The sequence below is a fragment of the Anastrepha ludens genome, chromosome X, assembly GCF_028408465.1.
Source record: "Anastrepha ludens isolate Willacy chromosome X, idAnaLude1.1, whole genome shotgun sequence".
Taxonomy (NCBI): domain Eukaryota; kingdom Metazoa; phylum Arthropoda; class Insecta; order Diptera; family Tephritidae; genus Anastrepha; species Anastrepha ludens.
The window spans coordinates 64,698,472-64,714,594 of NC_071503.1; the positions used below are offsets into that span (position 1 = coordinate 64,698,472).

General features: G+C 44.5%; 1 protein-coding gene across 3 annotated transcripts in view; it reads left to right on the plus strand.

Moving 5' to 3' along the window:
• Window positions 1-16,123, plus strand: part of LOC128869325 (plexin-A2) — a 135,547-nt gene that overhangs the window by 40,726 nt on the left and 78,698 nt on the right. For all 3 annotated transcript variants that reach the window (XM_054111857.1, XM_054111855.1, XM_054111856.1), the window contains exon 2: window positions 4,717-6,158. In XM_054111857.1, the coding sequence (XP_053967832.1) occupies window positions 4,734-6,158 (1,425 nt within the window). In that variant the 5' untranslated portion in view covers window positions 4,717-4,733. The remainder of the gene's footprint in view (window positions 1-4,716; window positions 6,159-16,123) is intronic.

Here is a 16,123-nt window from a genome sequence, read left to right on the forward strand (position 1 = left end):
AGGTGTGCTCATAGCTACAAAACGGCACATTCAAGTAGAATCGATTCAAATCAAGGAAAACAATATTGAGGAACTCTTTATTAAAATTAAGATTAACAATGGCAATCTTATTTTAGGCTGTGTCTATATACCGCCACATACCACGTACGAAGCCTATCACACGCACTTATCTGCTATTTCTTTTCTTTCCGATAGCTTCCAGAATGCCAGTCTATTGGTCCTTGGTGACTTCAACATGGCAAGTAGCTCACCCAGAAATGAATGCACGAGATTGTTATACGACAGCTACTCTACATCCGGATGCAAGCAATGCAATCGTGTATTCAATGAGCAGGGAAACTTACTCGACTTTTGCTTCAGCAACACTGACACAATCCCGTATGGAACTGTTGCTCTGGTTCCTGAGGACAAGTATCACCCGGCCCTAGCCTGTCCGCTCAACTTCCAGCCTAGCTTAACACCGGTCGGTATCCCTAACTATGCTTTCAAGAAGGCGGACTATGTCAGCTTGAATGTCTTTTTTATGAGAACCAATTGGACAGATTTATACCAGCAAAAATCTGTTGATGATAAACTGCGTTGGCTCTACAACATTATTCAGGAAGGTGTTACCCAATTCGTGCCGGTTTACTTCAGCAAACCCAGTAGATCTCCACCTTGGTTTTCTAGGGAATTAACTGAGAAAATCATCCTGAAAAAAGCAGCGCACGCACAGTATAAAAAACAGAAAACCAGGCGAAACTACACACTCTTTAGTAACCTGAGGCAAGAGTGCAAAAATCTCTGCAACAAGTGTTATAATGCGTATGTTGATAGGGTAGAAGGGTCACTGAAAGGTGATACCAAGGCGTTCTGGAAGTATATCAAGGATAAGAAGCGAGGAAACAGTGACATTCCAGCATCCATGGTCTGGGATAATCAATCAGCATCAAGTGGCGTAGAGATCAGTAACTTATTTGCACAGTTCTTTAAAAGCATATATGCACCGGTGTCTGACGATAGCGTAACCCTAGCACACTCACACCCTTACACGCAATCGGTAAACCTAAATGACTTTGAGGTTACCTTTGACAATGTCTTCAAGCAACTGAACTCCGTAGATCCTAGTAAAGGTGCGGGACCTGATGGCCTACCGAATGCCTTTCTTAAGAACTGCGCCAATGGCCTCTGTGAACCGCTGACACACATTTTCCAATCGTCTCTGCAGTGTGGTGTTTTTCCTACAGACTGGAAACTCTCGTACATCAGCCCCATTCATAAAGAAGGTCCAAAGAATACAGTCACGAATTATCGGCCAATCTGCATTCAGTCGGCCTTGGCTAAACTTTTTGAAAAGCTGATCCTACTAAAACTCTCTGCTGCTTTTGATCCAATCATTACCACAAGACAGCATGGTTTTATTAGTAGCCGTTCAACGTCAACTAACCTTTTCGCCTACACCAACTATCTACTGAACTCACTGAATACCAACACCTGTGTTCATAGCATCTATACTGACTTCAGAAAAGCGTTCGATCGAGTTGACCATGACATCTTGCTATACAAGCTCAGGAAATATGGCGTCTGCGGCAAAGCGTTAGACTGGCTTAGTTCATATCTAGCTGGTAGGCACCTGCAGGTCAAAGTGGATGGCCACCTATCCGATGAATATGTGGCTAACTCGGGTGTTCCGCAAGGTTCTCACCTCGGTCCGATTCTTTTCAGCATATTCGTGAATGATATTGGTAACGACTTCAACTCGGAATACCTACTCTTTGCAGACGATCTTAAAGTTTATCGATCAATCACTAGTGTGCTGGATAGTCATCTACTACAACAGGACGTCGATAATCTCTCTGGCTGGTGTGCAAGGAACAAACTGGATCTCAACTTTAAAAAGTGTGCTGTGATGTGCTTCTCGAGATCGCGCACTCCCTTACCTGCAGTGTACACACTCAATGGTGATAAAATAAGGGAGGTGGATGACATCAAAGACCTCGGTGTCACGATTGACACAAAACTAACTTTCCACAAGCATATAGACGGAATAACTCAGAGAGCTTTTAAGATACTCGGTTTTATAACTAGGAATAGTAAGGACTTCAAGAATCCCTACTCCCTGATTTGTCTTTTCAAAACTCAAGTTCTTCCAATACTGGAGTACGGATCCATAATCTGGTCTCCATACACTGAAGCAGGCATTACTAGACTTGAAAGAGTGCAGCGTAAGCTCTGCAAGACCTTAGCCTTCCGACATTCATCATCAACCGCTTCAACTACAGAAGATATCTACATTCGGTACAACATCAACAGTCTGCGGGCTCGCCGACGCATAACTGATCTGGCGTTCTTCTATAAAGTGGTAAATGGTATTATTGATGCCCCGGAAGTACGCAGCTCCTTCGAGCTTGCCCCGGCTGGTCTCACTCTTAGGAATAGTCGTCTACTGAAAACAGTCGCTACTTACAAAAGCTACGTCTATCACGGCCCGTGCAATAGAATAGCCATCAGTGTCAACTCACTTCATGGTGTTCTCGACTTCTATGGTGGAACCTACGATACTTTTCTGCGAAATGGCAAAAATATCATCCTATAGATTTTTCTCAAGAACCGTCTGGCCCATTTTCTTTATCATTGTATTACTAACCAGCCCTCTATAAATTCTGTTTCTGTACCCTCTTTTTATTTGTATGTATATTGCCGATTGGCGTTTGTTAAATAAATAAATAAATAAATATAAAATAGTTGCTTGAATAACATTATTCATCAATCTTTTGACTACTTCATTTTGTTCTTGACGTTCTTCTGATGTCGCGTTATTCCGGGCATTTCTCATGCGCCTATTATTAATTGTGGAACGACCAATATGATTACGTGATTGTCTTGGCATTTGTGCTGTAATAAACATGATTGTAATTAAGGTATTCTGAGATTTTTAAACATGTTTTTTTTTTTCAATTTTGTGGATTATATTTTCGATGCATATGTGTTTAAAAGTCCAAGTCCACATGGTCAGGATTATTTTATTTTGTTGTGATTTTCTTAAATCATCTCTTTTCTTATGAAAATTGTTGACGATTTGCATGATAAGACTATTAATTTTTTCATCAAAGTTACCCATTTTTCGTGCTCTTCTTTTTCATCCTTTAACAATTTCTTTTGTTTTTTAATTTTTTTTACCATCTTTTTCACTCATGGTGTATCGTAGCTTATCGCATATGAACCGAAAAACTAAATCCACGAAACATAATTTCATTTGAACATTCGGATTTCACATTAAATTCTCAAATTTCGTAAGAAATTATTCACCACTCCAAAAAAAATTCACAAAAAATGTTTACACTTTGCACTTAGGTCTTCTCCTTATGGCGTCCAAATCAGAAAGAAATATTGACACATTGTAACTCACACTGTCAATTTGACAGTTCAGTTCCGCCCCAAGCGTTAAAAAAGTAAACGACATTATGGCTGGTTCAAAAGAACGCTGTACGCGTTGCCGGTGTTCCGAATTACAACCAAACTTTGCGAAACCCATTTTCAATACTTACTTAACAATGTGTGTAAGTTTGGTTTAATTCTCTCTCTAAATGAGCTTGGGGGCATTGGCCGTTCAATATCACTCTCATTCCATCTTTTTGTAAATCAAATTACTCATTGTCTAACGACAGGTGTAATATTTCATGGAAGAAATGAAAAAAAAAAAAAAAAAAAATAATGTGTTCATAATTTATTTAAAGGTTTGACATTTACGAAATGGGACGCTATACGCTTGAACAAAATTGGGAAATATTGAAAACCTATTTCCAAAGTGGTGAGTCTTCTTCTTCTTCCGCAGTTACAGTAAATGGCGACCGTTACCGTGACATGTTCAACGAGTTTTTGTTTCCAAAAATTGAAGAGGATGACATGGATGACATTTGGTTTCAACAGGACGCTGCAACTTGTCACACTGCCAAAGTTACGCTCGAACTTTTGGCTACCGTTTTTGAAAACCGAATAATCAGTCGAAATTCCGATATCAATTGGCCGCCTCGTAGCTATGATTTCAGCCCGTTGGACTATTGTTTGTGGGGAGCCGTTAGGGACAAATGCTATGCGAACCATCCAGAGACGATTGATGTTTTAAAACACGAAATCGAAGTTGCCATTCATGAAATTGGAGCCCAAACAATCGTTAATGTGCTTAAAAATTGGGTTGATCGAATGGCCTACTGTAAAGCCAGTCGTGGCAGTCATTTGAACGATATTATTTTTCATTCATAAATGACAATGTTCAATCTTCAAAATAAAAAAAAAAGTTTGAAAAAATATTGATTAGTTTTTTTTATAGATCATTCAAAAAGCAAATTTTACATGGCCCACCCTATATATTGCTAAAACTGTGAACATATCTTCGAGTCGAGTGTACCAGCATAAAAAAAATAATAATCGAAAGTCGAATGTACGTACCCCGCGAAATTTGAAACCTTCACCTTATTTTTTGAACACCCCTCGTATATCCGATTTACCATAAGAAAGGGTGAACACTTTGAGAAAAAGCTTAGAAAAAATTCGATTTTGTCGTATAGCGTTATTAATTGCCTCGAACATATTTGTATTGGGCACTTTGGAATTAAATTATCTCTAATATTTACAATGTAGAATTTGGGTACATATATGTATGTGTAAAAAGTGATTTGTTAACCAGTAAGAGCATTCAAATTAACCAATTTTTCTATATTAATTACTTCTTTTTAGATCTTATGTTATGAAACATGCGGTTTATAATTTGGTTTCTTCTGGCATTTACGCTAAATTACGTGACGTCCATAGGAAGCGTTAATACTCAGACTAGACAAATTAGGACTACTAGTACAACAAGTGATACTAGTCACAGCAGTACAGAAATATTGTTTGCTCGTTCATCGCTTAATACTGCACTCGTTAACTCATCGCCAGTTCTATTGAATAATAAGGAGGATATTTTGGAGCGTAGTGACGGTGTAATTGACGGATTTACATCGGCGAGTTTAAAATCAGCAATTTCTGGTAGCAGCGGAGGAAATTCTCCATCATTGCTTGCTTCACCGCAGTCAACACAGTTCGATGGTGAAGAAGTTGGGGATTTTAATGAGAGGAGTCCTGTCGATGCCAAAAACTATAGCAACATCATAACGAGTGTTATTCACTTCGATACACCTTTAAATCATTTGGTTGTTGACACATTCACTGGGCGAGTGTTTGTGGGCGGCGTTAATTATTTATATCAACTTTCACCCGAGTTAGAATTGCACGAAACGGTAAAAACCGGTCCCAAAAATGACTCGGTTGAATGTACAGTCCTAGACTGCCCAGCTCATGCAATACGAAAGCCTGCAGATAACTACAACAAAGTGCTACTAATTGATCGTGCAACCTCGCGGCTGATAGCGTGTGGATCCTTATTTCAAGGAACATGTACCGTACGTAATTTACAAAACGTTAGTATTGTGGAACAGGATGTACCAGATGCTGTTGTTGCGAATGATGCAAACTCTTCCACTGTGGCATTCATAGCTCCGGGGCCACCACAACCTCCCATCACTAATGTCATGTATGTCGGTGTCACTTACACTAATAATTCACCATATCGAAGCGAAATTCCAGCCGTTGCATCACGTTCTCTAGAAAAACCCAAAATTTTCCAAATCGCGTCATCAGCAGTGACAACAGGAACCCGCACCTTCATAAATTCGTATGCTCGGGAAGGCTATTTAATCAATTACGTTTATGGTTTCAGCTCAGAGCGATTTTCATATTTTTTAACTACTCAATTGAAACATAATTATCATTCCTCTCCTAAGGAATATATAACGAAACTTGTACGCATCTGCCAGGAGGATTCGAATTATTATTCATACACAGAAATTCCAATTGACTGTATAACTGGCGGAACTAAATATAATCTGGTTCAAGCTGGATATTTAGGTAAACCAAGTGCGGATCTAGCCGGAAGTCTGGGTATAACAGTCCAAGATGACGTTTTGTACGGAGCATTCAGTGTTGGAAATGGAAATTTGTCTACTGACAATTCAGCCCTTTGCATTTATTCCTTGAAATCCATACGTCGAAAATTTATGCAGAATATCAAGTCTTGTTTTAACGGTGTGGGATCTCGAGGCTTGGGATTTATATCGCCAAACATGCCATGTGTACCGACGGTAAGTTTGTTTCTATGCTTCGTAATATAAAACTGTTCAATATGCAATATATCCAAAAAACATATCCATAAAAACCTTTGCGAAATATCTAAGTTTATTTGTAAAAAAATCTAAATACATTGATTTAACTTCGTATGGAATATTCCACAAATTAAAAAAAATATTAGGTCACGTAAAAAGTTCTGACGATTCCTTCGCTTTATCACGATGAAATTAACATAGTATTATCCGATTGACATCAAATACGGGTCGTTGTGTTCGATAACTTTTTGTACGCAATTTCATAACTCCACAAAAGTGCTTGTTCCTATTGCTAGAAAAATTGACCTTCTCAATTTTACAATCCTGTTTTGAGGCTGGCCAGTCCTTTAAGGGCGCTTCTATAGCCTCCGTATATATGTGTGTCACCTGGCGCTGTAATAATGGAAAACATCCTGTTTCGACGGGGTCTTCGGGTCTTTCCCAAAACGTAAAAACGACTCATAGGAACGTTTACTTTATAAATTTGTCTATTATAAAGTACATTTTTGCAATAAATGATGATTTAGAGATTAACAAAATATTAAGAACATTTAAGCAGTACGAGTGAGCAGTTCCCATGGCAGCCGGTTCTACGTTACTGGAATGACTCGGGTTTTTCCCGACCCAGGGCGGCCGCCCCCGTAAACTAGCCCTGTCTAGTGAACAGTATATCACCCCACCTTTTATGTCACAGGAGCAACTTCTCACAGCAACCTTGCTCCAAATACTTCTCCTCAGGGCTGGAATTGAATCCAACCCTGGGCCAGAAGTATTCTATTGCTGCTTCTTCCATAAACGGCTCCACCCGAACTCCACCTCGGTTATTTGCAACAAGTGCAGCGGGTGGAGCCATCTTAAGACCTGCTCAGGCTTTAAGACTCATAGGGAGTGGTCCACACGGTATGTGGCCTCATGTTGCTCCCGCCAGCAGGAGTCTGATGCCTCCACGGCTACTATACCCCCTGATAGGCCGGCACTACCAACCGCCACCACAACCAATACCTCTACGGTGAGGAGCCTATCGGAGCAACACAACTCCCCGACTTAACCCATCCCCTTCCCTCCTGCTCCAACCACAGTGCGGAGACAAACCAGCAGCTCTTGGTCCCCCGCACAGTCTGTTCCGTGTGTCAGGGCGTAATACCTCGGAATCTGGCATCAGTCATATACAATTCTTGCAATGGCTGGTGCCATTTTCGGAGATGTTCCACCCGTGAGTGGACACGGAATTTACCGAGGACACCTTCGCCGCTCTTCCCATTCCCACCGATGTGCGCGCAGGCGAACGCGCATTCCGCAAGGTGCTCACAGCTGCTGTGGCTCGCTTCATCCCAGCTGGAAGCTTTAAGGACATCCGTCCTCATTTCCCAGCCGAGGCAGCCAGCTTGGCAAACGAGCGTGATCTCCTACGCCAGGCCAATCCCGGGGATCCCCGCATAAGGGATCTCAATTTGGAGATCCTGCAACTGGTAGGCCAACACAAGCGGGTTGAGCACTTGAAGACCTGTAACCTCACCTCTGGGGTGAGTAAGCTCTGGTCCACCGTTAGGTCCCTGTCGAACCCGACGAGGCACAACGACAAGGTGGCCATCACTTCAACGGTTGTACTTCGTCGCACCCGAAGACATGCGCGGGGTATTTTAGCCGGCTTTTTATATTGGATCATCCGGCCGATAGATCCATCCAGATGAGGTTCAGGGGCCCATCAACAAATCAAAAACATCAAAGCCATTGGCCCTGACGGACTAAACGCGCTGATGCTGAAGCACCTGGGACCATTGGAAGTAGGATTTCTCACAAGGGTTTTCAATCTGTCCTTGGCCACTATCATCATCCCTGACAAGTGGAAAGCAGGGCGAGTGGTCCCACTACTGAAACCTGGGGAACCCGCCAACCAAGGGGAATCTTATCGTCCGATAACTCTCCTTTCCCCAGTAGTGAAGACACTTGAAGCCCTCCTACTCCCACTCTTCACGAAACACCTAGCCCCAGCCCCACATCAGCACGGTTTCGACGAGTGCACAGCACCACCACTGCATTCACCGCCATAAACGCCCAAATAAACCGCGGGCTTAACCAAAACCGCCCCCGCGAGAGGACTGTCCTAGATGCGTTGAACCTGACGAAGGCTTTCGACACGGTCAGCCATTCCACGCTACTAGATGATATTTATCAGTCGACACTCCCGCCAGGGCTGAAGAGGGGGTCCGCAAACTATCTGAGCGATCGTCACTCGTCAGTGACTTTTCGAGATCAAATATCAAAGTAGAGGAAGATAAAGCAAGGTGTACCGCAGGGTGGTGTCCTTTCTCCCTTGCTGTTCAACTTCTACATCTCGAAGCTCCCCCAACCACCAGCGGGAGTGTCCCTGATCTCATACGCTGACGACTGTACGATAATGGCGACGGGCAATGACATCGATGACCTGTGTTCCAAAGTGAACAACTACCTCACCGACCTTTCTCGCTTTTTCACTGCGAGGAATCTCCAACTTTCCCCCACTAAATCCCAGGCAACCTTTGACAGCTTGCTCTCCTTCTCAGCGCACACAACCGCAATTGCCACTAAAGTCCAACACCGCAACAAGGTCCTCAAATCGCTTGCCGGCAGCACTTGGGGCAAAGACAAAGAACTGTTGCTATCGACATTTAAGGCAATTGGTCTGCCGGTTCTAAACTATGCAGCGCCTGTCTGGTCGCCTGGAACTAGTGACACGCAGTGGACAAAGCTACAGACATGCCAAAATACTGCCATTCGGACAGCGACCGGTTGCCTCCTGATGTTCCCGGTTCAACACCTACACAATGAGGCACAAATGCTTCCAGTACTGGAGCATAACAAACTGCTCAGCAAGGAGTTTCTGCTAGGATGTTACCGCAAGTTTCACCCCTGCAGACACCTGCTTGAGCCTGAGCCGCCTCCCAGGCACGTCAGGAGACATCTCTTAGACTACGCGGCGAAATCCAGGACAAAACTGACCGCAATCTAGTGGACCTGACAGTGTTTAGATAGTCAATAAACGACATTCACCGGGAGACCGTCAACACCTTCTTAAGCTCCCGTCCTCCGAATCGCGTAATCGGAGTCCAATCACCACCTACAGCAGATGAAGAGCTCCAGCTTCCTCGTGAGAAACGTGTAACACTGGCACAATTACGTTCTGGATATTGTAGCAGGTTAAACTCCTACCTATCCAGAATCGACCCCGACATACCAAACATATGTCCGGCATGTAAAGGCACCCTTCACGACACTAACCACCTTTTCACGTGCCCCTTAAAACCGACTCATCAGACACCCCTCTGCCTCTTGACCCATCCCGTCGAAACAGCATATTTCCTGGGCCTACCCCTAGATGAGCTAGACAAAGACGACCGGTGATATGCCCGACAATGGTGGGGCTACTATTGTTAACAAACAAGCAGTTCGAGCGTTTGTTGCACTTAATGGAATCCAACCCATCAATTGAAAGGGGGACTAGGATATTTTTTTACATTATTTTTTATTATGTTATTTATTTTCATTCATTCATAAAAATATCTGCCGTTCGGAGTCGCCTTGAAACTGTAGGTCCCTCCATTTGTGGAACAATATCAAGACGCACACCACAAATAGGAGGAGGAGCTCGGCCAAACACCTAACAGAAGTGTACGCGCCAATTATTTATTTTTTAACATTGAAAATATATGCGTTTTAGGGAAAACGATTGGAGAAGAGGAAGTAGGCTTTAAAAGTGGATGTAGGAGAAGAAAAATAAGGAAACATTAGCAGAACCTCTGCATGTACGTGTATATATCTTAGCAATTTAGTGTGCAAAATAGTGTGTGAGTTCATTTTTAAAGCGCAAGGTACTTCGAATGGTTTTGATCTTTTATGGTAGAGCGTTCCAAAACCGAACAGCAAAAACGAAGAACTGACGTTCAGATACAAGAAAAGTTTATTTCTTACTAAATAGGTTAAGTGATGGGAACGATTTAGAGGATTGAATTCGTTCAGCAAGGTATTTGGGCTAACTAGAGCTAATGACATTGTGAAGCAGCATTAACCATTTAACTTTTAATAAATCATCAAGTTTTACACAAAATATTTTTAAAGCAAAAACTGATATGTGATCACGACGTTTTACAAAATACACATATCTGGCGATGTTGTTGTAGAGGACATTAACCTTGGTGTTGCCATCGAAAAAAATCCACATACTCTGGCACCCGGGTACCCCGGTATAATTTTTTGGGTATAAGTGCTCTATATCCCGAAATAGTTGTATACATTCGATAAATCCGATGTTAACAATTGCCGATAAATTAAAAAAAAATATGTCAATCGAAATCGTTGATATTATAATGCGTTGCACGAATAAAAAAGCAGAAGCTGTATATGAAGCTTATAATAACAAAATCCTCAAAAGGAGGCGCGTATATGGAAGAAAGTTGCGATAACAGAAAATTATTCTTTTTTTTGAATTTTGTTATGTGCGGATGCAAACAACTCGAACACAGACCACAGACCAGAATTACTTTTACAGTTTATACGTTTTGATGATCATATTACACGCCGTATACAGCAGCCACAGACAAAGCTGCACCAATCACTGATGTATGGAACATGCTGAATGCAAACCTATCAACGATGTATAGACCAAGGGAACACTTTACTATTGATGAACAGCTTTTTCCTTATCGAGGAAGAACGAAGTTTACCCAATACATGCCATCAAAGCCTGCTAAGTACGGTCTCAAAGTATTTTGGGTGTGCGATGCAAGTAATGTTTATCCGCTGAAAGGGATTCTCTATACAGGCAATCAAGATAATACTCGAGAGGGGAATTCAAGCAGAGTGAGTTGGGAAAGAACTTGTCGTCGCTTCCAAAGTATCTGGTCGAAACATCAGCATGGACAGATTCACAACGTTACCTCTGGATAAAAGTGTTTTTTCTTGGAACCTTGCAAAAAAAAAACAAAAACGTACATTCCTGGAACCTTTGGAAAAAAAAAGAAACAAAACATACATTCCTCCAGAAATGAATTCTAGAGAACTTTTATCAACTCTTTTTGGTTTTCATGAAGAAGTTACCAAGCACTCAGTAAAGATCAATAACTGCGACGTGGAGGATGCCCCGTGCGCTGGTCGTCCTGAAGCCTTTAACTCCGACACCTTGCTCGAACTAGTGGAAGCTGAGCCAAATTTGACAGTCGGTATCTCAGAGGTAAAATTCATCGCATGGAACAGTTCACAGGCACCTGGTTTAGTTGGGAAAGGTTTCAAAGCTGGGAAAATGGGTTCCGCATAGACTTTCCGTCGCTAACCTTCAGCAGAGAGTGAATGTGTTCTCAGCTACTGCAAGGGATTGAAAACGAAAGTTTTTTGAAACGTATCGTTACTGGTGATGAAAACTGGGATCTTTATAATAATCCTTTTCGCAAACGTCAATGGTTAGATAAAGCTGAAACACAAGAACCGACCCCTAGAGATGGCCTTCACCCCAAGAAGATTCTATTTGGTGGGATATGGCCGGTATTTTTTATTATGAACGTCTGAAACCAAACCAGGCGATAACTGCTGATTATTATTCCCATCAGCTATCAAACCTGAATTAGGCATTTTAAAAAAAGTGGACCGTCTCTAGTGAGTAGACGCAAAGTTTTGTTTGAAGGGCTGCCGACCCAGTAAACTAGCCCTGTCTAGTGCACCGTATCCCACCCCCAATCTTTCGTCACAGGAGCAATCCCTGGCAGCACGTTTGCTCCGAATACTTCTCTTCAGGGCTGGCGTTTGTTTGTTAACAGTAATAGTAGCCCCGCCAGTGTCGGGCATATCACCGGTCGTCTTCGTCTAGCTCATCTAGGGGTAGGCCCAGGAAACATGCTGTTTCGGCGGGATGGGACCAGAGGGAGAGGGGTGATAGATGAGTCGGGTTTAAGGGGCATGTGAAAAGTTGGTTAGTGTCGTGCGGGGTGCCTTCACATGCCGGACATATGTTTGGTATGTCGGGGTCGATTCTGAATAGGTAGGAGTTTAACCTGCTACAATATCCAGAACGTAATTGTGCCAGTGTTACACGTGTCTCACGAGGAAGCTGGAGCTCTTCATCTGCTGTAGGTGGTGGTTGGACTCCGATTACGCGATTCGGAGGACGGGAGCTTAAGAAGGTGTTGACGGTCTCCCGGTGAATGTCGTTTATTGGCTATCTAAACACTGTCAGGTCCACTAGATTGCGGTCAGTTTTGTCCTGGATTTCGCCGCGTAGTCTAAGAGATGTTTCCTGACGTGCCTGGGAGGCGGTTCAGGCTCAAGCAGGTGTCTGCAGGGGTGAAACCTGCGTTAACATCCCAGTAGAAATTGCTTGCAGAGCATTTGTGATGCTCCATTACTGGAAGCATTTGTGCCTCGTTGTGTAGGTGTTGAACCGGGGACATCAGGAGGCAACCGGTCGCTGTTCGAATGGCAGTATTTTGGCATGTCTGTAGCTTTGTCCACTGCGTGTCACTAGTTCCAGGCGACCAGACAGGCGCTGCGTAGTTTAGAACCGGCCGACCAATTGCCTTAAATGTCGATAGCAACAGTCTTTGTCCTGTTCAGGCCTTAAGAATCATAGGGAGTGGTCCACAAGGTATGTGGCCTCGTGTTGCGCCCGCCATCAGGCGCCCCCTGTCTCAACGGCGCTACTACCCTCAGTGTCGGCACTTCAAACTGCTGTCACCAACAAGACCTCAACGTTAAGTAGCCCCCATGAGCAACACAACTCCCCCAACGACCCACAACCCTCCTGGTCCTACCCCAGTGCGGGGACAAACCAGCAGCTCTGGCTCTCCCGCACAGTCTGCTCCGTGTGTCAGACCAGAGTGCCTCGGAACCTGACAATAGTCCAATGCAATTCTTGCAATGGCTGGTGCCACTTTCGGAGGTGCTCTGGCCTGCGCACCACCCGTGAGTGGAACGCGACTTCGTTGTCCCCTCCTGTAGAACTCTGCACCCGCAACCACCCTCCGCGCCGCGGCCGTCTGCCAACGTCAGGCCACAACATCTCTTTTGGAACGCGGAGCAGGACCAACGCAGACAACACCACGCGTCCCTCACCCCCCGAGTTACGATCACACTCCCGAGGAGTTTTACACTCCTACAACTAAACTGCAACGGACTCACGAGTAAGATTGACGAGATAGTCGACTTTATGAGCCGACATGGTATCAAGATAGCTGCAGTCCAAGAGACAGAACTGCACACTAGCTCCCCCCTGATACCCAGGGACGGCTACAATGTACACAGAAAGGATCGCGAGCGAGACCATGGTGGAGGCTTAGCGTTCATAGTCCACCACACAGTCTAGTATCGGGTAGGGACCAATTTCTGCAGCTCGCCTGATATGACAATTGCTAGCGCAGGTCTGATAAATAGCATAACCTTGTGACCTATGCTATCGCTTGCATCAGACCACTTGCCCATTATCGTCTCGATCGAGAGAGCTGCTGACTTTGTTTCCGCGGATCACCGGTAATGTGCCACCTTCAACAAAGCTGATTGGACCAGATTCTCGGAATTTGCTAAAGACATCTCGCCGCTCTCCCCATTCCCACCGATGTGCGCGTAGGCGAAGGTGCATTCCGCATGGCGATCACAGCTGCCGCTGCTCGCTTCATACCTGCTGGAAGGATCAGGGACATACGACCCAATTTCCCAGCTGAAGCAGCTGTTCTGGCGAGAATACGGCAACTGGTAACCCTACACAAGCGGAACAAATGGGAAGAGCATCTGAAGTCCTGCAAATTAACCTCTGGTGGGAGCAAGTTCTGGTCCACCGTAAGGTCCCTGTCGAACCCGACGAAGCACAATGACAAGGTTGATATCACCTTCAACGGTCGTGCTTCGTCGGATCCGAAGAGAAGCGCGTGCTACTTTAGCCGGCAGTTTATTCTGCATCCTCCGGCCGACAGATCAAAACGTAGTGCCACCAGACGGCTGCACAAACTGGCATACAACAGTGCGTCACTTGCTTTCTCCAGCGACGAGGTTCAGGGGGCCATCAAACACATGAAACCATCAAAAGCCATTGGCCCTGACGGACTTAGCATGCTGCTGTTGAAAAAGCTGGGTCTTTTGGGAGTAGAATATCTCACCAGGGTCTTCAACTAGTCTATGGCCACTCTCATCATTCCTGATTAGGGAGAGTGGTCCCACTACTGAAGCCTGGGAAACCCGCCAACCAAGGGTAGTCTTATTGTCCGATAACTCTCCTCTCCCCAGTAGTGAAGACTCTAGAGGCCCTTCTACTCCCACTCTTTACGAAACACTGGACCCCAGCCTCACACCAGCATGGTTTCCGTAGAGTGCACAGCACCACCACGGCACTCACCGCCATAAACACTCAGGTAAACCGAAACCGCCCCTGCGAGAGGACTGTCCTAGTACCGTTGGATCTAAAAAAGGCTTTCGATACAGTCAGCCACGCCACGCTACTAGATGACTATTTACAGTCGACACTCCCGGCAGGGCTGAAGAGGTGGACCGCGAACTACCTGAGTGGTCGTCATGCGTCGGTGATATTCCGAGACCAAACTTCTAAACAGAGGAAAATAAAGCAAGGAGTACCGCAGGGTGGTGTCCTTTCACCCTTGCCTTTCAACTTCTATATCTCGAAACTCCCCCAGACACCAGAGTGAGTCTCCCTCATCTCATACGCCGACCACTGCACGATAATGGTGTCGGGCAATGACATTGATGGCCTATGCTCCGAGGTAAACGACTACCTCTCCAGCCTTTTTCGCTTCTTCACTGCGAGGAATTTACGACTCTCCCCCACTAAATCGACGGCGACCCTCTTCACCACCTGGACAAATGAGGTCAAGCTACAACACAAAGTGAAAGTCGATGATACACCAATTCCGACGGTTAACAACCCCAAAATTTTGGGAGTTGCCTTTGACAATTTGCTCTCATTCTCAGCGCATACAACCGATATTGCAGCAAAAGTACAGAATCGCAACAAGATTCTCAAGTCGCTCGCCGGCAGCACAGCAAACTGCTCAGTAAGCTGTTTATGCTAGGGTGTTACCACAGGCCTCACCCATGCATCTCGCGTCCATCTAGGCGGGGCATAGCAGCTATACATATAAATGTTGTCCACTTTAGCTCTTAGGAAGCCCTCGACTTGATCATAAATCTCTTGGAGAGGGTGTTTGCGCGTCCAAATGACAGTTTCCATGTCTTTGCTGCAACACCATCTAGCGTCCTTTTCAACCCTAAAGGGTTCGCATATTAAGACTACCTCTGATCCCTGCTCTATTGACATCTGAGTAAGCAGGTCCTGTGCTGCTTCGCAGTGACTTAAGTTAATCTGGATAACTCTCATCTCCTTTGGTCACTCAGAGCTGTCTTGAAAACTGGGCATCTACTGCTGCCCGCTATATGCTTAAAATTGGATTCCGCTCTGACTTTGCAGAGCATGCATTCTGGGTCCTTGCTGCATTCCTTCGCGATGTGGCCTTCCTCACCGCTCTTTCTACACTGTTTTGAATGATCTGCTTTGTTTTTGCAGTCTCGCCGAATGTGTCCAAACTCTAACCACTTTGACTCGTCCAGCAGCGAAAATTTTATTCTCCTCTGTTTCTGTCAGGCTTGGGACTGCGGTCTGTGTGCCATTGAACGCCTTTCGCATATTTACTACCTCTATGGTAGATGCTCCAATGTCGAATTGATCGCATATTGCGCTTATTATGTCTTCTTTGGTAGTGATCTCGTCGATGTCTTTACACTTGAGAACCTTTTTTTGTGTTAGGCTCCATACCCTTTTGCGTTCGCCTTATTTTTGAGACCATTTTGCCAAGTTCTCCGAGTTGGGGGTCGGATTTTACTGACTTCAGTATTTCCGCGTAGGAAGTTTCGCCCTTCGCTTCTATCACTATCGCGTCAGGTCTAACTCTCCTTGGTCTTGCATCCTTTGGCTTGGT